The sequence below is a fragment of the Salvelinus alpinus genome, chromosome 34, assembly GCF_045679555.1.
Source record: "Salvelinus alpinus chromosome 34, SLU_Salpinus.1, whole genome shotgun sequence".
In the NCBI taxonomy this organism is placed as follows: domain Eukaryota; kingdom Metazoa; phylum Chordata; class Actinopteri; order Salmoniformes; family Salmonidae; genus Salvelinus; species Salvelinus alpinus.
The window spans coordinates 1,143,272-1,168,271 of NC_092119.1; the positions used below are offsets into that span (position 1 = coordinate 1,143,272).

General features: G+C 45.2%; 1 protein-coding gene across 2 annotated transcripts in view; it reads left to right on the plus strand.

Moving 5' to 3' along the window:
- The window catches only part of numb (NUMB endocytic adaptor protein), a 73,782-nt gene that overhangs the window by 6,876 nt on the left and 41,906 nt on the right, over positions 1–25,000 (plus strand). For both annotated transcript variants that reach the window (XM_071382383.1, XM_071382384.1), the window contains exon 2: positions 12,329–12,464. In XM_071382383.1, coding sequence (XP_071238484.1) covers positions 12,339–12,464 — 126 coding nt within the window. In that variant the 5' untranslated portion in view covers positions 12,329–12,338. The remainder of the gene's footprint in view (positions 1–12,328; positions 12,465–25,000) is intronic.

Sequence of the window (25,000 nt, forward strand, 5' to 3'; positions counted from 1 at the left end):
GTAATCTGGTTAAAGGCCTGTTTTCAGTAGGCTACATTATGTCTCCTGTCATGATGTAATCTGGTTAAAGGCCTGTTTTCAGTAGACTACATTATGTCTCATGATGGTGTTCTCTCTTTGAAGAACATATGCTACTGCCATCGAATAGTTGCAACAACAGAGTTTGTGACGTTATGCCAATATTTCGGGAGAAGTGGGAGGCAACCCATCTGACTGAATGTGAATGGTTGTGTGTATTAAATGTTTAAAAAACGATGCAGAAAAGCCATCAGACAAGGTTAGGCATATCTTTTATTTTGTCTCCTTTTTATTGTTGTCTTTGAAAATGAGACAGAACCTCTCCAGAGTCTCTGTGCCCAGTGGGTTCTCCTCTCTCACATCACTCACGGCCCAGGACCTCAGCCTAGCGTCTCTCACATCACTCACGGCCCAGGACCTCTGACCAGTGTCACTCACAGCCCAGGACCTCTGACCAGTGTCACTCACGGCCCAGGACCTCAGCCCAGCGTCTCTCACATCACTCACAGCCCAGGACCTCAGACCAGCGTCTCTCACATCACTCACAGCCCAGGACCTCAGACCAGCGTCTCTCACATCACTCACAGCCCAGGACCTCTGACCAGCGTCTCTCACAACCCAGACCTCAGACCAGTGTCTCTCACACAGTAATATTGTCCTGACACACACCTCTTCACTGATGGCCTGGGGGTTGAGGTGGCTTGGTGGGACACAGCTTTGATTTATGTAGTTGATATAGGAGAACAGCTGACTCTGTCACCGTGGCTTCTGTAGTTGATATAGGAGAACAGCTGACTGTCACCGTGGCTTCTGTAGTTGATATAGGAGGACAGCTGACTCTGTTACCGTGGCTTCTGTAGTTGATATAGGAGGACAGCTGACTGTCACCGTGGCTTCTGTAGTTGATATAGGAGGACAGCTGACTCTGTTACCGTGGCTTCTGTAGTTGATATAGGAGAACAGCTGACTGTCACCGTGGCTTCTGTAGTTGATATAGGAGGACAGCTGACTCTGTCACCGTGGCTTCTGTAGTTGATATAGGAGAACAGCTGACTGTCACCGTGGCTTCTGTAGTTGATATAGGAGAACAGCTGACTGTCACCGTGGCTTCTGTAGTTGATATAGGAGGACAGCTGACTGTCACCGTGGCTTCTGTAGTTGATATAGGAGGACAGCTGAATGTCACTGTGGCTTCTGTAGTTGATATAGGAGAACAGCTGACTGTCACCGTGGCTTCTGTAGTTGATATAGGAGGACAGCTGAATGTCACTGTGGCTTCTGTAGTTGATATAGGAGAACAGCTGACTGTCACCGTGGCTTCTGTAGTTGATATAGGAGGACAGTTGACTCTGTCACCGTGTTTCTCTTTGTGCAGGAAATGTCCTTTATCAGCTAGTTGTAAAGAGGTGCTGATGAGAGAGAAATACTGGGGACATGATGATTTTAGAAATTCAGATTTGAGCAATTTCTCTCTCTGGCCCACCATCCTAACAGGCATGCCAAGTATGGTGTGTGTGTGTTTGTGTGTGTTGGCCAGGTCACAGGCAGGCTGAAGGTAGCATGACTGTTGTCCCAGCAGGACGTTCCTGTTGTATTCTGTTCTCTTATCACTCCTGCTGCTAAACACACACACATGACTTACTGTCATTACTTGTTTCCCTAGAACAAGTATTCCCAAACCGCCGTATGCGTACCGCCTGGCACAGCTCCTGGTATATGTCCGTTACGTTTATGGGGGGGGGTCAATTAAGGATGACATCCTCTTCTGCAATCCACTGGAAACCAGGACAACAGGAGAGGATATTTTTAAAGTACTTGACAGCTTTGTGACATCAAATGGACTTTGGTGGTCAAGATGTGTTGGTATCTGTACTGATGGTGCAAAAGCCATGACAGGGAGACATAGTGGAGGGGTAACGTTGCCTTACACCCTGGAATTAAAATAGATTTTTTGGGGGGGGTTGTATCATTTGATTTACACAACATGTCTACCACTTTGAAGATGCAAAATATTTTTATTGTGAAACAAACAAGAAATGAGACAAACAGAACACCTGAGCATGCATAACTATTCACCCCCCCAAAGTCAATACTTTGTAGAGTCACCTTTTGCAGCAATTACAGCTGCAAGTCTCTTGGGGTATGTCTCTATAAGCTTGGCACATCTAGCCACTGGGATTATTGCCCATTCTTCAAGGTAAAACTGCTCCAGCTCCTTCAAGTTGGATGGGTTCTGCTGATGTACAGCAATCTTTAAGTCATACCACAGATTCTTAATTGGATTGAGGTCTGAGCTTTGACTAGGCCATTCCAAGACATTTAAATGTTTCCCCTTAAACCACTCGAGTGTTGCTTTAGTAGTATGTTTAGGGTCATTGTCCTGCTGCAAGGTGAACCTCTGTCCCAGTCTCAAATCTCTGGAAGACTGAAACAGGTTTCCCTCAAAAATCTCCATGTATTTAGCCCTATCCATCATTCCTTCAATTCTGACCAGTTTCCCAAGTCCCTGCCGATGGAAAAACATCCCCACAGCATGATGCTGCCACCATGCTTCACTGTGGGGATGGTGTTCTCGGGGTGATGAGAGGTGTTGGGTTTGCGCCAGACATAGCGTCTTCCTTGATGGCAAAAAAGCTCCATTTTAGTCATCTGACCGGAGTACCTTCTTCCATATGTTTGGGGAGTCTCCCACATGCCTTTTGGTGAACACCAAACATGTTTGCTTATTCTTTTTGTCCACTCTTCCATAAGGCCCAGCTGTGGAGTGTATGGCATAAAGTGGTCCTATGGTGGTCCAATTTTATTAATTGTTCTGCAGTCTTATGGCTTGGGGGTAGAAGCTGTTGAGGAGCCTTTTGGTCCTAGACTTGGCACTCCGGTACTGCTTGCCGTGCGGTAGCAGAGAAAACAGTCTGTGACTGGAGTCTCTGACAATTGTATGGGCTTTCCTCTGACACATCTGTTATATAGGTCCTGGATGGCAGGAAGCTTTGCCCCAGTGATGTACTGGGCCGTACGCACTAGACCGATTTAAAAAAAAAAAAAATGATTTTTCAACGCCGATACCCATACCAATTATTGGATGGCCATAAAAAGCCGATCCCGAATAATCGGCCATTTTTTTTATTTTTTCATTTTCTGCACACAAATCAAACCATTTTTGCTTAGTCATTATGGGGTATTGTGTGTCGATTGACGAGGGGAAAAAAAAAAAAAAAGTTTTAGAATAAGGTTGTACCGTAACAAAATGTGGAAAGAGTCAAGGGGTCTGAATACTATACAGCCCTGCTTACCCTTAACCCCCTGAACTCTATCCCTGGTCTCTGTAGTTTCCACCTTGACCTCTGACCCCTGTTTCACCCTGCACTGTATTCCTGGTAATTGTAGTTCCCACCTTGACCCTTGTCTCACCCTCCCCTGGGTGCCTGGTAATTGTAGCTCCCATCTTGACCCTTGTCTCACCCTGACCTGTGTCCCTTGGTAATTGTAGTTCCTACTTTGACCCTTGTCTCACCCTGCCCTGTGTCCCCTAGTAATTGTAGTTCCCAACTTGACCCTTGTCTCACCCTGACCTGGGTGCCTAGTAAATGTAGTTCCCTCCTTGACCCTTGTCTCACCCTGCCCTGGGTGCCTGGTAATTGTAGTTCCTACTCTACCCTCCTGTGTGTAGTTAAGCTAGCCCAGGTTTATGTAACACCTCTCTTCCTTTATGTAACCAGCCCAGTATTGAGCATGCCGGAAAATTGGATTACCGCGGTAACGACGTTTCTCAAATTCTTTCTTTCATGTGTGTCTCCTCTCCAGAGCTCCTACCCCGTCTGTGGTCCACCTTGACCTAGTGTTCTCTCTCTGTGTGATGTCACTGGGCCGTGGGTTACTATGTAGGCGTGATTTGTGGGTTTGATGCTGATACCGTGTTTGTGTAAATGGGGTTCTAAGACACGCTGTAATATGTTGGTTTGCTGGTTTTGTGTTGCAGTGCAGACTGCAGTGTCTGAGTCAGACACTCTGACAGAATACTGAAGACGGTTAGCAACTAGCCAGGGAGTTCTGCAGAGTTGTTAAATGTCCTTTCTCTCTTTCTCTCTTCCTCTCTCCCTCTCTCTTCCTCTCCCTCTTCTCTCTCTCCCTCTCCCTCCTCTCTCTCTGTATCTCCCTCCTCTGTCTCTCCCTCCTCTCTGTCTCTCCCTCCTCTCTTCCTCTCTCTTCCTCTCCCTCTTCTCTCTCTCCCTCTCCCTCCTCTCTCTCTTCCTCTCCCTCCTCTCTCTCCCTCCTCTCTCTCCCTCTCTCTCTTCCTCTCCCTCTTCTCTCTCTTCCTCTCCCTCTTCTCTCTCTTCCTCTCCCTCTTCTCTCTCTTCCTCTCCAACTTCTCTATCTTCCTCTCCAACTTCTCTCTCTTCCTCTCCCTCCTCTTCTCTCTCTTCCTCTCCCTCCTCTTCTCTCTCTTCCTCTCCAACTTCTCTATCTTCCTCTCCCTCCTCCTCTCTCTCTTCCTCTCCCTCCTCCTCTCTCTCTTCCTCTCCCTCCTCCTCTCTCTCTTCCTCTCCATCCTTCTCTCTCTCTTCCTCTCCATCCTTCTCTCTCTCTTCCTCTCCCTCCTTCTCTCTCTCTTCCTCTCCCTCCTCTCTCTCTCTCTCTCTCTCTCCCTCTCTCTCTCTCTCTCTCTCCCTCTCCCTCTCCCTCCTCCTCTCTCTCTGTCTCTCCCTCCTCTCTGTCTCTCCCTCCTCTCTGTCTCTCCCTCCTCTCTGTCTCTCCCTCCTCTCTGTTTCTCCCTCCTCTGTCTCCCTCCTCTCTTCCTCTCCCTCTTCTCTCTCTTCCTCTCCCTCCTCCTCTCTCTCTCTCCCTCCTCTCTCTCTCTCTCCCTCCTCCTCTCTCTCTCACTCTCTCTCGCTCTCTCTCTCGCTCTCTCTCTCTCTCTCTTGCTCTCTCTTGCTCTCTCTTGCTCTCTCTCGCTCTCTCGCTCTCTCGCTCTCTCGCTCGCTCTCGCTCGCTCTCGCTCTCTCTCTCTCGCTCTCTCTCGCTCTCTCTCGCTCTCTCTCGCTCTCTCTCGCTCTCTCTCGCTCTCTCTCGCTCTCTCTCTCGCTCTCTCCTCTCGCTCTCGCTCTCGCTCTCTCTCGCTCTCTCTCTTTCTCTCTCGCTCTCTCTCTCTTTCTCTCTCTCTCGCTCTTTCTCTCTCGCTCTCTCTCTTGCTCTTTTGCTCTCTCTCTTGCTCTTTTGCTCTCTCTCTTGCTCTTTTGCTCTCTCTCTTGCTCTTTTGCTCTCTCTCTTGCTCTTTCGCTCTCTCTCTTGCTCTCTCTCTCTTGCTCTCTCTCTCTTCTCTCTCGCTCTCTCTCTCTCTTGCTCTCTCGCTCTCTCTCTCTCTTGCTCTCTCGCTCTCTCTCTCTCTTGCTCTCTCGCTCTCTCTCTCTCTTGCTCTCTCTCTCTCTTTTCCTCGCTCTCTCTCTCTCTTGCTCTCTTTCTCTCTCTCTCTTTTCCTCTCTCTCTCTCTTTTCCTCTCTCTCTCTCTCTCTCTCTCTTTTCCTCCCCCCCAACTTTCTCTTTCGCTCTACTCTTCCCTATGATCCTTCTGTAGGGTTTAATCAGTTTTCCATTCCTGGGAGATTATTTAAATAGTACTGGGCTGGGCACAGGACATCTACAGCAGTGCTACAGCTACCCTCTTCTCTGCTCCCTCTCCCTTCCTCTCCCTTCCTCTCCCTTCCTCTCCCTTCCTCTCCCTTCCTCTCCCTTCCTCTCCCTTCCTCTCCCTTCCTCTCCCTTCCTCTCCCTTCCTCTCCCTTCTCTGCTCCTTCTCTGCTCCTTCTCTGCTCCTTCTCTCCCTTCCTCTCCCTTCCTCTCCCTTCCTCTCCCTTCCTCTCCCTTCCTCTCCCTTCCTCTCCCTTCCTCTCCCTTCCTCTCCCTTCCTCCCTCTCTCCCTTCCTCTCCCTTCTCTGCTCCTTCTCTGCTCCTTCTCTCCCTTCCTCCCCCTTCCTCTCCCTTCCTCTCCCTTCCTCTCCCTTCCTCCCTCTCTCCCTTCCTCTCCCTTCTCTGCTCCTTCTCTCCCTTCCTCTCCCTTCCTCCCTCTTTCTCAGTCTTCTTCTCTGCTCCCTCTCTCCCTTCCTCCCTCTTGCTCAGTCCTCTGCTCTGCTCCCTCTCTCCCTTCCTCCCTCTTGCTCAGTCCTCTGCTCTGCTCCCTCTCTCCCTTCCTCCCTCTTGCTCAGTCCTCTGCTCTGCTCCCTCTCTCCCTTCCTCCCTCTTGCTCAGTCCTCTTCTCTTTCTTTCCCTCTGATCAGTGAAATAATGAAAGTTCATGTCTGTTGTTTGTCAGTCAGTAACTGAAGGATGGTATGGTGTGAGAGCATGGTCCAGTACTGTCTCGGTGTCTCGGTGTCTCTCCTCTGTGTCTCGTGCCCTCTTTCTCCCCCCCTCCTTCTCTGTCCTGGTGGGAGCCCCAGTCTTAAAGGCCCCTCAGTACTGGGCTCATTAATAAGAGGAGAGACTCCTCATGACTCTGAACTCTCTGGGGCTGTGACAGCTCCTGCAGGGCTTGATTTGCTGTGCTGTACACCGCTGTACCAGGCGGCGCTGTGCTGTACTCGGCTGTGCTGTACTAGGCTGCAGAGAGAGTCAGGGGGAGAAAGAATGCAGGCTGTTACCAGTCAATAACGTGGCCTTGTGGTTGGATAAGACAGGTGGTAACATTACAAGATGTCCAGGGGTCACAGGTCATGGGTTTGTTGTGGCAGAGAAGCTGTGTTTACTTTTCCTCCCCTCTTCATGTCTCTTTCTGCAGTGACAGGCGCCTGCCTAAGCTCTGCAGTGAGCTGAGACATGATATGACCTAAATAAACAAGTGTGGAGAGGGAGCGGCGGGGAGGGGGGAGCGGGTGGGCAGGAGGAAAGGAGCGAGGGAGAGAGAATCGAGGGTGGAAGTGGAGGGAGCGAGCGAGAGCGGGGGGGGGGCCATCCCAACGCTCTAACCACTAGGCTACCTGCCGAAATTGAGCTCAGGTGCATCCTGTCTCCATTGATCATCCTTTATGTTTCTACAACTTGATTGGAGTCCACCTGTGGTAAGGTCCTACAGTTGATGAATTTAAGTACAGAGCTTTTGAAACGTTTTCAGACCCCTTTTTCCACATTTTGTTACGTTACAGCCTTATTAAAAATGGATTAAATCGTACCCCCTCATCAATCTACACACAATACCCAGTAATGACAAAGCAAAAACATGTTTTAAGAAATTTTTGCAATTATGACCATTTATGTTTTTCAAATTTGCTAAAATTAGTTTTTGCTTTGTCATTACGGGGTATTGTGTGTAGATTGATGAGGGGGTATGATTTAATCAAATTTTTAATAAGGCTGTAACGTAACAAAATGTGGGAAAAGTAAATGAATGTTAAATTCATATAAGTACATACACATTCATTTATACACATACAACAACAAACAAAAACAGCAAAAATTACTAGCTTTATAATGTTAAATAATGTGTCTGGTTCAACTGTTCTGGGGAACTACAGTAAAGTTCATGTTAAATAATGTGACTGGTTCAACTGTTCTGGGGAACTACGGTAAAGTTCATGTTAAATAATGTGACTGGTTCAACTGTTCTGGGGAACTACAGTAAAGTTCATGTTAAATAATGTGACTGGTTCAACTGTTCTGGGGAACTACAGTAAAGTTCATGTTAAATAATGTGACTGGTTCAACTGTTCTGGGGAACTACAGTAAAGTTCATGTTAAATAATGTGACTGGTTCAACTGTTCTGGGGAACTACAGTAAAGTTCATGTTAAATAATGTGACTGGTTCAACTGTTCTGGGGAACTACAGTAAAGTTCATGTTAAATAATGTGACTGGTTCAACTGTTCTGGGGAACTACAGTAAAGTTCATGTTAAATAATGTGACTGGTTCAACTGTTCTGGGGAACTACAGTAAAGTTCATGTTAAATAATGTGACTGGTTCAACTGTTCTGGGGAACTACAGTAAAGTTCATGTTAAATAATGTGACTGGTTCAACTGTTCTGGGGAACTACAGTAAAGTTCATGTTAAATAATGTGACTGGTTCAACTGTTCTGGGGAACTACGGTAAAGTTCATATAAAATGTGGCAGGTGAAATGTATTGCACAAGTTGACTGCAGGTGTTAACTTAAAAATTAGCTACAAATATTACAATGTATTGAAAAACTTCAAAGAAATAGTTTTGACGCTTCTGAAAAACATATTTTGGCTTTCTCCAAATACCCAGCTACAGTTGAAGTCGGAAGTTTACATACACTTAGGTTGGAGTCATTAAAACTCGTTTTTCAACCACTCCACAAATGTCTTGTTAACAAACTATAGTTTTGGCAAGTCGGTTAGGACATCTACTTTGTGCATGATAATTTTTCCAACAATTGTTTACAGACAGATTATTTCACTTATAATTCACTGTATCACAATTCCAGTGGGTCAGAAGTTTACATGCACTAAGTTGACTGTGCTTTTAAACGGCTTAGAAAATTCCAGAAAATTATTTCATGGCTTTAGAAGCTTCTGATCGGCTAATTGACATAATTTGAGTCAATTGGAGGTGTACCTGTGGACGTATTTCAAGGCCTACCTTCAAACTCAGTGCCTCTTTGCTTGACATCATGGGAAAATCAAAAGAAATCAGCCAAGAGCTCAGAAGAAAATTTGTAGACCTCCACAAGTCAAAGTGCAAATAAATCCCAGAACAACAGCAAAGGACCTTGTGAAGATGCTGGAGGAAACGGGTACATAAGTATCTATATTCACAGTAAAACGAGTCCTATATCAACATAACCTGAAAGGCCGCTCAGCAAGGAAGAAGCCACTGCTCCAAAACCACCATAAAAAAAGCCAGACTACGGTTTGCAACTGCACATGGGGACAAATGTCGTACTTCTTGGAGAAATGTCCTCTGGTCTGATGAAACACAAATTGAACTGTTTGGCCATAATGACCATCGTTATGTTTGGAGTAAAAAGGGCGAGGCTTGCAAGCCGAAGAACACCACCCCAACCGTGAAGCACGGGGGTGGCAGCATCATGTTGTGGGGGTGCTTTGCTGCAGGAGGGCCTGGAGCACTTCACAAAATAGATGGCATCATGAGGAGGGAAAATTGTGGATATATTGAAGCAACATCTCAAGACATCAGTCAGGAAGTTAAAGCTTGGTCGCAAATGGGTCTTCCAAATGGACAATGACCCCAAGCATACTTCCAAAGTTGTGGCAAAATGGCTTAAGGACAACAAAAGTCAAGGTATTGGAGTGGCCATCACAAAGCCCTGACCTCAATCCTATGGAAAATTTGTGGGCAGAACTGAAAAAGCGTGTGCGATCAAGGAGTTCTACAAACCTGACTCAGTTACACCTGCTCTGTCAGGAGGATTGGGACAAAATTCACCCAACTTATTGTGGCAAGCTTGTGGAAGGCTACCCAAAACGTTTGACCCAAGTTAAACAATTTAAAGGCAATGCTACCAAATACTATTTGAGTGTATGTAAACTTCTGACCCACTGGGAATGTGATGAAAGAAATAAAAGCTGAAAAATCATTCTCTCTACTATTATTCTGACATTTCACATTCTGTAAGAGACAGACAGTTACCTCTGGTAACACTAGTCTACTAAATAAATATATAATCTATTTTTGCAGCCTATATTCGATTCTGGGATCCCTCTCTATTTCTCATAACTTAAATATGCCTCGAGTAATATGTTTAGTTTATTAATTCGACCATTAAAAAAAAAAAAAAAAAACACACATTAAACTTAAGCCATACATGCACATGAATAAAATCATGGAGGACAACACACTATACAGTCTGGGACTTATTTCCATTGTTAAATCATGGAGGATAACACACAATACAGTCTGGGACTTATTTCCATTGTTAAATCATGGAGGATAACACACAATACAGTCTGGGACTTATTTCCATTGTTAAATCATGGAGGATAACACACAATACAGTCTGGGACTTATTTCCATTGTTAAATCATGGAGGATAACACACAATACAGTTTGGGACTTATTTCCATTGTTAAATCATGGAGGATAACACACTATACAGTCTGGGACTTATTTCCATTGTTAAATCATGGAGGATAACACACTATACAGTCTGGGACTTATTTCCATTGTTAAATCATGGAGGATAACACACAATACAGTCTGGGACTTATTTCCATTGTTAAATCATGGAGGATAACACACAATACAGTCTGGGACTTATTTCCATTGTTAAATCATGGAGGATAACACACAATACAGTTTGGGACTTATTTCCATTGTTAAATCATGGAGGATAACACACAATACAGTTTGGGACTTATTTCCATTGTTAAATCATGGAGGATAACACACTATACAGTCTGGGACTTATTTCCATTGTTAAATCATGGAGGATAACACACAATACAGTCTGGGACTTATTTCCATTGTTAAATCATGGAGGATAACACACAATACAGTCTGGGACTTATTTCCATTGTTAAATCATAGAGGATAACACACAATACAGTCTGGGACTTATTTCCATTGTTAAATCATGGAGGATAACACACAATACAGTCTGGGACTTATTTCCATTGTTAAATCATGGAGGATAACACACTATACAGTCTGGGACTTATTTCCATGTTAAATCATGGAGGATAACACACAATACAGTCTGGGACTTATTTCCATTGTTAAATCATGGAGGATAACACACAATACAGTCTGGGACTTATTTCCATTGTTAAATCATGGAGGATAACACACAATACAGTCTGGGACGTATTTCCATTGTTAAATCATGGAGGATAACACACTATACAGTCTGGGACTTATGTCCATTGTTAAATCATGGAGGATAACACACAATACAGTCTGGGACTTATTTCCATTGTTAAATCATGGAGGATAACACACTATACAGTCTGGGACTTATTTCCATTGTTAAATCATGGAGGATAACACACAATACAGTCTGGGACTTATTTCCATTGTTAAATCATGGAGGATAACACACAATACAGTCTGGGACTTATTTCCATTGTTAAATCATGGAGGATAACACAAAATACAGTCTGGGACGTATTTCCATTGTTAAATCATGGAGGATAACACACTATACAGTCTGGGACTTATGTCCATTGTTAAATCATGGAGGATAACACACTATACAGTCTGGGACTTATTTCCATTGTATAGTGTGTTATCCTCCATGATTTAACAGTCTGGGACTTATTTACATTGTATAGTGTGTTATCCTCCATGATTTAACAATGTAAATAAGTCCCAGACTGTTAAATCATGGAGGATAACACATAATACAGTCTGGGACTTATTTCCATTGTTAAATCATGGAGGATAACACAAAATACAGTCTGGGACTTTTCCATTGTTAAATCATGGAGGATAACACAAAATACAGTCTGGGACTTTTCCATTGTAGTCCTCAATGTATCTTGTATAGAACACACAACAAAAGCCCAATGGCTTCAATCATTACTGGGTTTTGTTTTGCAGAGGAAACGTGGACTATTCCAGCTTCTTCAAAGTTCTGAAGCCTCCGGGATAAATATGTTTATGTTTTGGGCGTCGCGGCGTTGATGACTGTCGCGGAAACACACTGGTCTCTGACGGACTTCCTTCCCCACCGTAGAACACACCCGCCGGGTGGTTTGGTGTCGTCTTGTCTGCTTAGAGCTGTTGGTGTAATACTTCCTGTCTATTTATCCAGTTGCGTCCTCTCATACACAGCTCTCTCTCTCTCTCTTCTCTCACTCTGTCTCTTCTCGCGCCCTTGCCCTCTCTTTCCCTTCTCGTGCCCTTGCCCTCTCTTTCCCTTCTCGTGCCCTTGCCCTCTTTCCCCCCTCTCCAACTTTCCCTCTTTCCCCCTCTCCAACTTTCCCTCTTTCCCCCCTCTCCAACTTTCCCTCTTTTCCCCCCTCTCCAACTTTCCCTCTTTTCCCCCCTCTCCAACTTTCCCTCTTTTCCCCCCTCTCCAACTTTCCCTCTTTTCCCCCCTCTCCAACTTTCCCTCTTTTCCCCCCTCTCCAACTTTCCCTCTTTTCCCCCTCTCCAACTTTCCCTCTTTCCCCCCTCTCCAACTTTCCCTCTTTCCCCCCTCTCCAACTTTCCCTCTTTCCCCCCTCTCCAACTTTCCCTCTTTCCCCCCTCTCCAACTTTCCCTCTTTCCCCCCTCTCCAACTTTCCCTCTTTCCCCCCTCTCCAACTTTCCCTCTTTCCCCCCTCTCCAACTTTCCCTCTTTCCCCCCTCTCCAACTTTCCCTCTCTCTCTCTCTCTCTCTCTCTCTCTCTCTCAGGAGGTCCAGGATGAATAAGCTACGGCAGAGTTTCCGGCGGAAGAAAGACGTGTACGTTCCTGAGTCCAGCCGACCGCACCAGTGGCAGACGGACGAGGAGGCGGTCCGCAGCGGAAAGTGCAGCTTCGCAGTCAAGGTGACACACACACACACACACACACACACACACAGTGCCTCTGCTCTAACAATCTGTAGCTAACACCTCCCTGAGAAAGGCCTGTCAACACTCAGGTCTGTCATTAATCAGACACTGGAACCAGGCCTGGTCTGCTGTTGTCTGGTTTACAGACATGATCATTCCCCCTTCTTTTTTTTTTCTTTTTTAATGTATGTTTTAATATGTATTTTATTGAACAGCACCTCCACGGCTATGCTCCACACCCCCATGTCAATACCACCGCAACACCTATAGTATCAGTTCTGTGTCTGATAAGTAGTATGGAGCTGCGGCTTGGAGTATTGTTTCTTCGTCCTATGTTATGTTTTCTCACTGAATTTGGTTGTTTTTTTGTTGTCCTGTTCAGAGAAATGAGTCATTGGTTGTTGCTAGGTTTAGGTCCTAGCCTACATCCTGATATTACCAGGATCTGACCACTAGATGGTGCTGTTCCGGGTGTTAAATGGATACTTCAAACAAATTACATTGGTTTCCTTACCCTGTCAGCAGTCTATGGACAAGGTATGACAGCAATCCATGCATTGGTTTTATTGTCCACTGTTTCAATTGGTAACTTTTTATTATTTGTTGGTATCTATAGTAGCATTTTCACACTTTATGTCCAAATCAGCCTGAAGTATCTAAGAATGGATCATAAACTCAATGGTGTGAGTGTGTTTAGTGTGTTTAACAGGACTGGAGTTGACTGGAGTGTGTAACAGGACTGGAGTTGACTGTAGTGTGTGTAACAGGACTGGAGTTGACTGTAGTGTGTGTAACAGGACTGGAGTTGACTGGAGTGTGTAACAGGACTGGAGTTGACTGTAGTGTGTGTAACAGGACTGGAGTTGACTGTAGTGTGTGTAACAGGACTGGAGTTGACTGTAGTGTGTGTAACAGGACTGGAGTTGACTGTAGTGTGTAACAGGACTGGAGTTGACTGTAGTGTGTGTAACAGGACTGGAGTTGACTGTAGTGTGTGTAACAGGACTGGAGTTGACTGTAGTGTGTGTAACAGGACTGGAGTTGACTGTAGTGTGTGTAACAGGACTGGAGTTGACTGTAGTGTGTAACAGGACTGGAGTTGACTGTAGTGTGTAACAGGACTGGAGTTGACTGTAGTGTGTAACAGGACTGGAGTTGACTGTAGTGTGTGTAACAGGACTGGAGTTGACTGTAGTGTGTGTGTGTAACAGGACTGGAGTTGACTGTAGTGTGTGTGTGTAACAGGACTGGAGTTGACTGTAGTGTGTGTGTGTAACAGGACTGGAGTTGACTGTAGTGTGTGTGTGTAACAGGACTGGAGTTGACTGTAGTGTGTGTGTGTAACAGGACTGGAGTTGACTGTAGTGTGTGTGTGTAACAGGACTGGAGTTGACTGTAGTGTGTGTGTGTAACAGGACTGGAGTTGACTGTAGTGTGTGTGTGTAACAGGACTGGAGTTGACTGTAGTGTGTGTGTGTAACAGGACTGGAGTTGACTGTAGTGTGTGTGTGTAACAGGACTGGAGTTGACTGTAGTGTGTGTGTGTAACAGGACTGGAGTTGACTGTAGTGTGTGTGTGTAACAGGACTGGAGTTGACTGTAGTGTGTAACAGGACTGGAGTTGACTGTAGTGTGTGTGTGTGTAACAGGACTGGAGTTGACTGTAGTGTGTGTGTGTGTAACAGGACTGGAGTTGACTGTAGTGTGTAACAGGACTGGAGTTGACTGTAGTGTGTGTAACAGGACTGGAGTTGACTGTAGTGTGTGTAACAGGACTGGAGTTGACTGTAGTGTGTGTAACAGGACTGGAGTTGACTGTAGTGTGTGTAACAGGACTGGAGTTGACTGTAGTGTGTAACAGGACTGGAGTTGACTGTAGTGTGTGTAACAGGACTGGAGTTGACTGTAGTGTGTGTAACAGGACTGGAGTTGACTGTAGTGTGTGTAACAGGACTGGAGTTGACTGTAGTGTGTGTGTGTAACAGGACTGGAGTTGACTGTAGTGTGTGTGTGTAACAGGACTGGAGTTGACTGTAGTGTGTGTGTGTAACAGGACTGGAGTTGACTGTAGTGTGTGTGTGTAACAGGACTGGAGTTGACTGTAGTGTGTGTGTGTAACAGGACTGGAGTTGACTGTAGTGTGTGTGTAACAGGACTGGAGTTGACTGTAGTGTGTGTGTGTAACAGGACTGGAGTTGACTGTAGTGTGTGTAACAGGACTGGAGTTGACTGTAGTGTGTGTAACAGGACTGGAGTTGACTGTAGTGTGTGTGTGTAACAGGACTGGAGTTGACTGTAGTGTGTGTGTGTAACAGGACTGGAGTTGACTGTAGTGTGTGTGTGTGTAACAGGACTGGAGTTGACTGTAGTGTGTGTGTGTAACAGGACTGGAGTTGACTGTAGTGTGTGTGTGTGTAACAGGACTGGAGTTGACTGTAGTGTGTAACAGGACTGGAGTTGACTGTAGTGTGTGTAACAGGACTGGAGTTGACTGTAGTGTGTGTACCAGGACTGGAGTTGACTGTAGTGTGTGTAACAGGACTGGAGTTGACTGTAGTGTGTGTAACAGGACTGGAGTTGACTGTAGTGTGTGTAACAGGACTGGAGTTGACTGTAGTGTGTGTAACAGGACTGGAGTTGACTGTAGTGTGTGTAACAGGACTGGAGTTGACTGTAGTGTGTGTAACAGGACTGGAGTTGACTGTAGTGTGTGTAACAGGACTGGAGTTGACTGTAGTGTGTGTAACAGGACTGGAGTTGACTGTAGTGTGTGTAACAGGACTGGAGTTGACTGTAGTGTGTGTGTGTAACAGGACTGGAGTTGACTGTAGTGTGTGTGTGTAACAGGACTGGAGTTGACTGTAGTGTGTGTGTGTAACAGGACTGGAGTTGACTGTAGTGTGTGTGTGTAACAGGACTGGAGTTGACTGTAGTGTGTGTGTGTAACAGGACTGGAGTTGACTGTAGTGTGTGTGTGTAACAGGACTGGAGTTGACTGTAGTGTGTGTGTGTGTAACAGGACTGGAGTTGACTGTAGTGTGTGTGTGTGTAACAGGACTGGAGTTGACTGTAGTGTGTGTAACAGGACTGGAGTTGACTGTAGTGTGTAACAGGACTGGAGTTGACTGTAGTGTGTAACAGGACTGGAGTTGACTGTAGTGTGTGTGTGTAACAGGACTGGAGTTGACTGTAGTGTGTGTGTGTAACAGGACTGGAGTTGACTGTAGTGTGTGTGTGTGTAACAGGACTGGAGTTGACTGTAGTGTGTGTGTGTGTAACAGGACTGGAGTTGACTGTAGTGTGTGTGTGTGTAACAGGACTGGAGTTGACTGTAGTGTGTGTGTGTGTAACAGGACTGGAGTTGACTGTAGTGTGTAACAGGACTGGAGTTGACTGTAGTGTGTGTAACAGGACTGGAGTTGACTGTAGTGTGTTTACCAGGACTGGAGTTGACTGTAGTGTGTGTAACAGGACTGGAGTTGACTGTAGTGTGTGTAACAGGACTGGAGTTGACTGTAGTGTGTGTAACAGGACTGGAGTTGACTGTAGTGTGTGTAACAGGACTGGAGTTGACTGTAGTGTGTGTAACAGGACTGGAGTTGACTGTAGTGTGTGTAACAGGACTGGAGTTGACTGTAGTGTGTGTAACAGGACTGGAGTTGACTGTAGTGTGTAACAGGACTGGAGTTGACTGTAGTGTGTAACAGGACTGGAGTTGACTGTAGTGTGTAACAGGACTGGAGTTGACTGTAGTGTGTAACAGGACTGGAGTTGACTGTAGTGTGTAACAGGACTGGAGTTGACTGTAGTGTGTAACAGGACTGGAGTTGACTGTAGTGTGTGTAACAGGACTGGAGTTGACTGTAGTGTGTGTAACAGGACTGGAGTTGACTGTAGTGTGTAACAGGACTGGAGTTGACTGTAGTGTGTGTGTGTAACAGGACTGGAGTTGACTGTAGTGTGTGTGTGTAACAGGACTGGAGTTGACTGTAGTGTGTGTAACAGGACTGGAGTTGACTGTAGTGTGTGTAACAGGACTGGAGTTGACTGTAGTGTGTGTAACAGGACTGGAGTTGACTGTAGTGTGTGTAACAGGACTGGAGTTGACTGTAGTGTGTGTGTAACAGGACTGGAGTTGACTGTAGTGTGTGTGTGTAACAGGACTGGAGTTGACTGTAGTGTGTGTGTGTAACAGGACTGGAGTTGACTGTAGTGTGTGTGTGTAACAGGACTGGAGTTGACTGTAGTGTGTGTGTGTGTAACAGGACTGGAGTTGACTGTAGTGTGTGTGTGTGTAACAGGACTGGAGTTGACTGTAGTGTGTGTGTGTGTGTAACAGGACTGGAGTTGACTGTAGTGTGTGTGTGTGTAACAGGACTGGAGTTGACTGTAGTGTGTGTAACAGGACTGGAGTTGACTGTAGTGTGTAACAGGACTGGAGTTGACTGTAGTGTGTGTAACAGGACTGGAGTTGACTGTAGTGTGTGTAACAGGACTGGAGTTGACTGTAGTGTGTGTGTGTGTAACAGGACTGGAGTTGACTGTAGTGTGTGTGTGTGTAACAGGACTGGAGTTGACTGTAGTGTGTGTAACAGGACTGGAGTTGACTGTAGTGTGTAACAGGACTGGAGTTGACTGTAGTGTGTTTACCAGGACTGGAGTTGACTGTAGTGTGTGTAACAGGACTGGAGTTGACTGTAGTGTGTGTAACAGGACTGGAGTTGACTGTAGTGTGTAACAGGACTGGAGTTGACTGTAGTGTGTGTAACAGGACTGGAGTTGACTGTAGTGTGTGTAACAGGACTGGAGTTGACTGTAGTGTGTGTGTGTGTAACAGGACTGGAGTTGACTGTAGTGTGTGTGTGTGTAACAGGACTGGAGTTGACTGTAGTGTGTGTAACAGGACTGGAGTTGACTGTAGTGTGTAACAGGACTGGAGTTGACTGTAGTGTGTTTACCAGGACTGGAGTTGACTGTAGTGTGTGTAACAGGACTGGAGTTGACTGTAGTGTGTGTAACAGGACTGGAGTTGACTGTAGTGTGTGTAACAGGACTGGAGTTGACTGTAGTGTGTGTAACAGGACTGGAGTTGACTGTAGTGTGTGTAACAGGACTGGAGTTGACTGTAGTGTGTGTAACAGGACTGGAGTTGACTGTAGTGTGTAACAGGACTGGAGTTGACTGTAGTGTGTAACAGGACTGGAGTTGACTGTAGTGTGTGTGTGTAACAGGACTGGAGTTGACTGTAGTGTGTGTGTGTAACAGGACTGGAGTTGACTGTAGTGTGTGTGTGTGTAACAGGACTGGAGTTGACTGTAGTGTGTGTGTGTGTAACAGGACTGGAGTTGACTGTAGTGTGTGTGTGTGTAACAGGACTGGAGTTGACTGTAGTGTGTAACAGGACTGGAGTTGACTGTAGTGTGTGTAACAGGACTGGAGTTGACTGTAGTGTGTTTACCAGGACTGGAGTTGACTGTAGTGTGTGTAACAGGACTGGAGTTGACTGTAGTGTGTGTAACAGGACTGGAGTTGACTGTAGTGTGTGTAACAGGACTGGAGTTGACTGTAGTGTGTGTAACAGGACTGGAGTTGACTGTAGTGTGTGTAACAGGACTGGAGTTGACTGTAGTGTGTGTAACAGGACTGGAGTTGACTGTAGTGTGTGTAACAGGACTGGAGTTGACTGTAGTGTGTGTAACAGGACTGGAGTTGACTGTAGTGTGTAACAGGACTGGAGTTGACTGTAGTGTGTAACAGGACTGGAGTTGACTGTAGTGTGTAACAGGACTGGAGTTGACTGTAGTGTGTAACAGGACTGGAGTTGACTGTAGTGTGTAACAGGACTGGAGTTGACTGTAGTGTGTAACAGGACTGGAGTTGACTGTAGTGTGTGTAACAGGACTGGAGTTGACTGTAGTGTGTGTAACAGGACTGGAGTTGACTGTAGTGTGTAACAGGACTGGAGTTGACTGTAGTGTGTGTGTGTAACAGGACTGGAGTTGACTGTAGTGTGTGTGTGTAACAGGACTGGAGTTGACTGTAGTGTGTGTAACAGGACTGGAGTTGACTGTAGTGTGTGTAACAGGACTGGAGTTGACTGTAGTGTGTGTAACAGGACTGGAGTTGACTGTAGTGTGTGTAACAGGACTGGAGTTGACTGTAGTGTGTGTGTAACAGGACTGGAGTTGACTGTAGTGTGTGTGTGTAACAGGACTGGAGTTGACTGTAGTGTGTGTGTGTAACAGGACTGGAGTTGACTGTAGTGTGTGTGTGTAACAGGACTGGAGTTGACTGTAGTGTGTGTGTGTGTAACAGGACTGGAGTTGACTGTAGTGTGTGTGTGTGTAACAGGACTGGAGTTGACTGTAGTGTGTGTGTGTGTAACAGGACTGGAGTTGACTGTAGTGTGTGTGTGTGTGTAACAGGACTGGAGTTGACTGTAGTGTGTGTGTGTGTAACAGGACTGGAGTTGACTGTAGTGTGTGTAACAGGACTGGAGTTGACTGTAGTGTGTAACAGGACTGGAGTTGACTGTAGTGTGTGTAACAGGACTGGAGTTGACTGTAGTGTGTGTAACAGGACTGGAGTTGACTGTAGTGTGTGTGTGTGTAACAGGACTGGAGTTGACTGTAGTGTGTGTGTGTGTAACAGGACTGGAGTTGACTGTAGTGTGTGTAACAGGACTGGAGTTGACTGTAGTGTGTAACAGGACTGGAGTTGACTGTAGTGTGTTTACCAGGACTGGAGTTGACTGTAGTGTGTGTAACAGGACTGGAGTTGACTGTAGTGTGTGTAACAGGACTGGAGTTGACTGTAGTGTGTAACAGGACTGGAGTTGACTGTAGTGTGTGTAACAGGACTGGAGTTGACTGTAGTGTGTGTAACAGGACTGGAGTTGACTGTAGTGTGTGTGTGTGTAACAGGACTGGAGTTGACTGTAGTGTGTGTGTGTGTAACAGGACTGGAGTTGACTGTAGTGTGTGTAACAGGACTGGAGTTGACTGTAGTGTGTAACAGGACTGGAGTTGACTGTAGTGTGTTTACCAGGACTGGAGTTGACTGTAGTGTGTGTAACAGGACTGGAGTTGACTGTAGTGTGTAACAGGACTGGAGTTGACTGTAGTGTGTGTAACAGGACTGGAGTTGACTGTAGTGTGTGTAACAGGACTGGAGTTGACTGTAGTGTGTGTGTGTGTAACAGGACTGGAGTTGACTGTAGTGTGTGTGTGTGTAACAGGACTGGAGTTGACTGTAGTGTGTGTAACAGGACTGGAGTTGACTGTAGTGTGTAACAGGACTGGAGTTGACTGTAGTGTGTTTACCAGGACTGGAGTTGACTGTAGTGTGTGTAACAGGACTGGAGTTGACTGTAGTGTGTGTAACAGGACTGGAGTTGACTGTAGTGTGTAACAGGACTGGAGTTGACTGTAGTGTGTGTAACAGGACTGGAGTTGACTGTAGTGTGTGTAACAGGACTGGAGTTGACTGTAGTGTGTGTGTGTGTAACAGGACTGGAGTTGACTGTAGTGTGTGTGTGTGTAACAGGACTGGAGTTGACTGTAGTGTGTGTAACAGGACTGGAGTTGACTGTAGTGTGTAACAGGACTGGAGTTGACTGTAGTGTGTTTACCAGGACTGGAGTTGACTGTAGTGTGTGTAACAGGACTGGAGTTGACTGTAGTGTGTGTAACAGGACTGGAGTTGACTGTAGTGTGTGTAACAGGACTGGAGTTGACTGTAGTGTGTGTAACAGGACTGGAGTTGACTGTAGTGTGTGTAACAGGACTGGAGTTGACTGTAGTGTGTGTAACAGGACTGGAGTTGACTGTAGTGTGTGTGTGTGTAACAGGACTGGAGTTGACTGTAGTGTGTGTGTGTGTAACAGGACTGGAGTTGACTGTAGTGTGTGTAACAGGACTGGAGTTGACTGTAGTGTGTAACAGGACTGGAGTTGACTGTAGTGTGTTTACCAGGACTGGAGTTGACTGTAGTGTGTGTAACAGGACTGGAGTTGACTGTAGTGTGTGTAACAGGACTGGAGTTGACTGTAGTGTGTGTAACAGGACTGGAGTTGACTGTAGTGTGTGTAACAGGACTGGAGTTGACTGTAGTGTGTAACAGGACTGGAGTTGACTGTAGTGTGTAACAGGACTGGAGTTGACTGTAGTGTGTAACAGGACTGGAGTTGACTGTAGTGTGTAACAGGACTGGAGTTGACTGTAGTGTGTAACAGGACTGGAGTTGACTGTAGTGTGTGTAACAGGACTGGAGTTGACTGTAGTGTGTGTAACAGGACTGGAGTTGACTAGTGTGTGTAACAGGACTGGAGTTGACTGTAGTGTGTGTAACAGGACTGGAGTTGACTGTAGTGTGTGTAACAGGACTGGAGTTGACTGTAGTGTGTGTAACAGGACTGGAGTTGACTGTAGTGTGTGTAACAGGACTGGAGTTGACTGTAGTGTGTGTAACAGGACTGGAGTTGACTGTAGTGTGTGTAACAGGACTGGAGTTGACTGTAGTGTGTAACAGGACTGGAGTTGACTGTAGTGTGTGTAACAGGACTGGAGTTGACTGTAGTGTGTGTAACAGGACTGGAGTTGACTGTAGTGTGTGTAACAGGACTGGAGTTGACTGTAGTGTGTGTAACAGGACTGGAGTTGACTGTAGTGTGTGTAACAGGACTGGAGTTGACTGTAGTGTGTGTAACAGGACTGGAGTTGACTGTAGTGTGTGTAACAGGACTGGAGTTGACTGTAGTGTGTGTGTGTAACAGGACTGGAGTTGACTGTAGTGTGTGTGTGTAACAGGACTGGAGTTGACTGTAGTGTGTGTGTGTAACAGGACTGGAGTTGACTGTAGTGTGTGTGTGTAACAGGACTGGAGTTGACTGTAGTGTGTGTGTGTAACAGGACTGGAGTTGACTGTAGTGTGTGTGTGTAACAGGACTGGAGTTGACTGTAGTGTGTGTGTGTAACAGGACTGGAGTTGACTGTAGTGTGTGTAACAGGACTGGAGTTGACTGTAGTGTGTGTGTGTAACAGGACTGGAGTTGACTGTAGTGTGTGTAACAGGACTGGAGTTGACTGTAGTGTGTGTAACAGGACTGGAGTTGACTGTAGTGTGTGTAACAGGACTGGAGTTGACTGTAGTGTGTGTAACAGGACTGGAGTTGACTGTAGTGTGTGTGTGTAACAGGACTGGAGTTGACTGTAGTGTGTGTGTGTAACAGGACTGTAGTGTGTTTAACAGGACTGGAGTTGACTGTAGTGTGTGTAACAGGACTGGAGTTGACTGTAGTGTGTTTAACAGGACTGGAGTTGACTGTAGTGTGTTTAACAGGACTGGAGTTGACTGTAGTGTGTGTAACAGGACTGGAGTTGACTGTAGTGTGTGTAACAGGACTGGAGTTGACTGTAGTGTGTGTAACAGGACTGGAGTTGACTGTAGTGTGTGTAACAGGACTGGAGTTGACTGTAGTGTGTGTAACAGGACTGGAGTTGACTGTAGTGTGTGTGTAACAGGACTGGAGTTGACTGTAGTGTGTGTGTGTAACAGGACTGGAGTTGACTGTAGTGTGACTGTGTGTAACAGGACTGGAGTTGACTGTAGTGTGTGTGTGTAACAGGACTGTAGTGTGTTTAACAGGACTGGAGTTGACTGTAGTGTGTGTAACAGGACTGGAGTTGACTGTAGTGTGTTTAACAGGACTGGAGTTGACTGTAGTGTGTTTAACAGGACTGGAGTTGACTGTAGTGTGTGTAACAGGACTGGAGTTGACTGTAGTGTGTGTAACAGGACTGGAGTTGACTGTAGTGTGTGTAACAGGACTGGAGTTGACTGTAGTGTGTGTAACAGGACTGGAGTTGACTGTAGTGTGTGTGTAACAGGACTGGAGTTGACTGTAGTGTGTGTAACTTCTTAAAGCACTGTTGGTTAAGGGCTTGTAAGTAGAGCCGACCGATTAATTAGGGCCGATTTCAAGTTTTCATAACAATCGGAAATCTGTATTTTTGGAGACCGATTTGGCCGATATAAAAAAAAATATAATAATAATGATTATTATTATTTTTTACACCTTTTATTTAATCTTTATTTAACTAGGAAAGTCAGTTAAGAACACATTCTTATTTTCAATGATGGCCTAGGAACGGTGGGTTAACTGCCTTGTTCAGGGGCAGAACGACAGATTTTTACCTTGTCAGCTCAGGGATTCAATCTTGCAACCTTACGGTTAACTAGTCCAACACTCTAACCACCTGCCTTACATTGCACTCCACGAGGAGCCTGCCTGTTACACGAATGCAGTAAGAAGCCAAGGTAAGTTGCCAGCTAGCATTAAACTTATCTTATATAAATCAATCAATCAATCATAATCACTAGTTAACTACACATGGTTGATGATATTACTAGTTTATCTAGCGTGTCCTGCGTTGCATATAATCGATGTGGTGCCCATTCGCGAAAAAGGTACCTAACCATAAACATCAATGCCTTCCTTAAAATCAATACGCAAGTATATATTTTTAAACCTGCATATTTAGTTAATATTGCCTGCTAACATGAATTTCTTTTAACTAGTGAAATTGTGTCACTTCCCTTGCGTTCTGTGCAACAGAGTCAGGGTATATGCAGCAGTTTGGGCCGCCTGGCTCGTTGCGAACTGTGTGAAGACCATTTCTTCCTAACAAAGACAGCCAACTTCGCCAAACGGGGGATGATTTAACAAAAGCGCATTTGCGAAAAAAGCACAATCGTTGCACAACTGTACCTAACCATAAACATCAATGCCTTTCTTAAAATCAATACACAGAAGTATATATTTTTAAACCTGCATATTTAGCTAAAAGAAATCCAGGTTAGCAGGCAATATTAACCAGGTGAAATTGTGTCACTTCTCTTGCGTTCATTGCACGCAGAGTGAGGGTATATCCAACAGTTTGGGCTGCCTAATTTGCCAGAATTTTACGTAATTATGACATAACATTGAAGGTTGTGCAATGTAACAGCAATATTCAGACTTATGGATGCCACCCGTTAGATAAAATACGGAACGGTTCAGTATTTCACTGAAAGAATAAACGTCTTGTTTTCGAGATGATAGTTTCCGGATTCGACCATATTAATGACCTAAGGCTCGTATTTCTGTGTGTTATTATATTATAATTAAGTCTATGATTTGATAGAGCAGTCTGACTGAGCGATGGTAGGCATCAGCACGCTCGTAAACATTCATTCAAACAGCACTTTCATACGTTTTGCCAGCAGCTCTTCGCAATGCTTCAAGCATTGAGCTGTTTATGACTTCAAGCCTATCAACTCCCGAGATGAGGCTGGTGTAACCGATGTGAAATGGTTAGCTAGTTAGCGGGGTGCGCGCTAATAGCGTTTCACACGTCACTCGCTCTGAGACTTGGAGTAGTTGTTCCCCTTGCTCTGCATGGGTAACGCTGCTTTGAGGGTGGCTGTTGTCGATGTGTTCCTGGTTCGAGCCCAGGTAGGAGCGAGGAGAGGGATGGAAGCTATACTGTTACACTGGCAATACTAAAGTGCCTATAAGAACATCCAATAGTCATAGGTTAATGAAATACAAATGGTATAGAGAGAAATAGTTCTATTATTCATATAACTACAACCTAAAACTTCTTACCTGGGAATATTGAAGACTCATGTTAAAAGGAACCACCAGCTTTCATATGTTCTCATGTTCTGAGCAAGGAACTTAAACGTTAGCTTTCTTACATGGCACATATTGCACTTTTACTTTCTTCTCCAACACTTTGTTTTTGCATTATTTAAACCAAATTGAACATGTTTCAATATTTATTTGAGGCTAAATTGATTTTATTGATGTATTATATTAAGTTAAAATAAGTGTTCATTCAGTATTGTTGTAATTGTCATTATTTAAAAAATAAAATTTAAGCGGCCGATTTAATCGGTCTCGGCTTTTTTTGGTCCTCCAATAATCGGTATCGGCGTTGAAAAATCGTAATCGGTCGACCTCTACTTGTAAGTAAGCATTTCATGGTAAGGTCAAAACCTGTTGTATTTTGGCACGTGACTAATAACATTTGATTTGATATGACTCAGTCCCCCGTGTGTGTCAGTGGTCCCGCCCCTGTCCTCCTATGGCCCCCTGGGACGGCGAGGAGGCGGCAGGCCTGGAGCGTTTCCCCTAGTTGGCTATATCGTATTTTGTTTTACTAGGGGAAACACTCCAGGCCTGCATTTTATCGTAAAATGTTTTATAAAAACAAAATAAATCAAATTTGGTCTGAATTTAAGGTTAGGCAGAAGGTTACCAGTGTGGTAAAGGTTAGGGTTGGCATCTGATTTTAAGAAGAGAAATTGTAGAAATAGGCGGGGTTTAAGATGTTGTGGCTATGGTAACTAGTGACGACCGACCTGGAGCCCTGGAGGCAAGTAGCCATTGTTGCAGCTTCCCTTCCGCTCCACACAGGAAGTCCTTACCCTTCCCAACCCTTAATGAACTCTCTCACACACAGCCTGTGACCCTCGCCCAACCACCA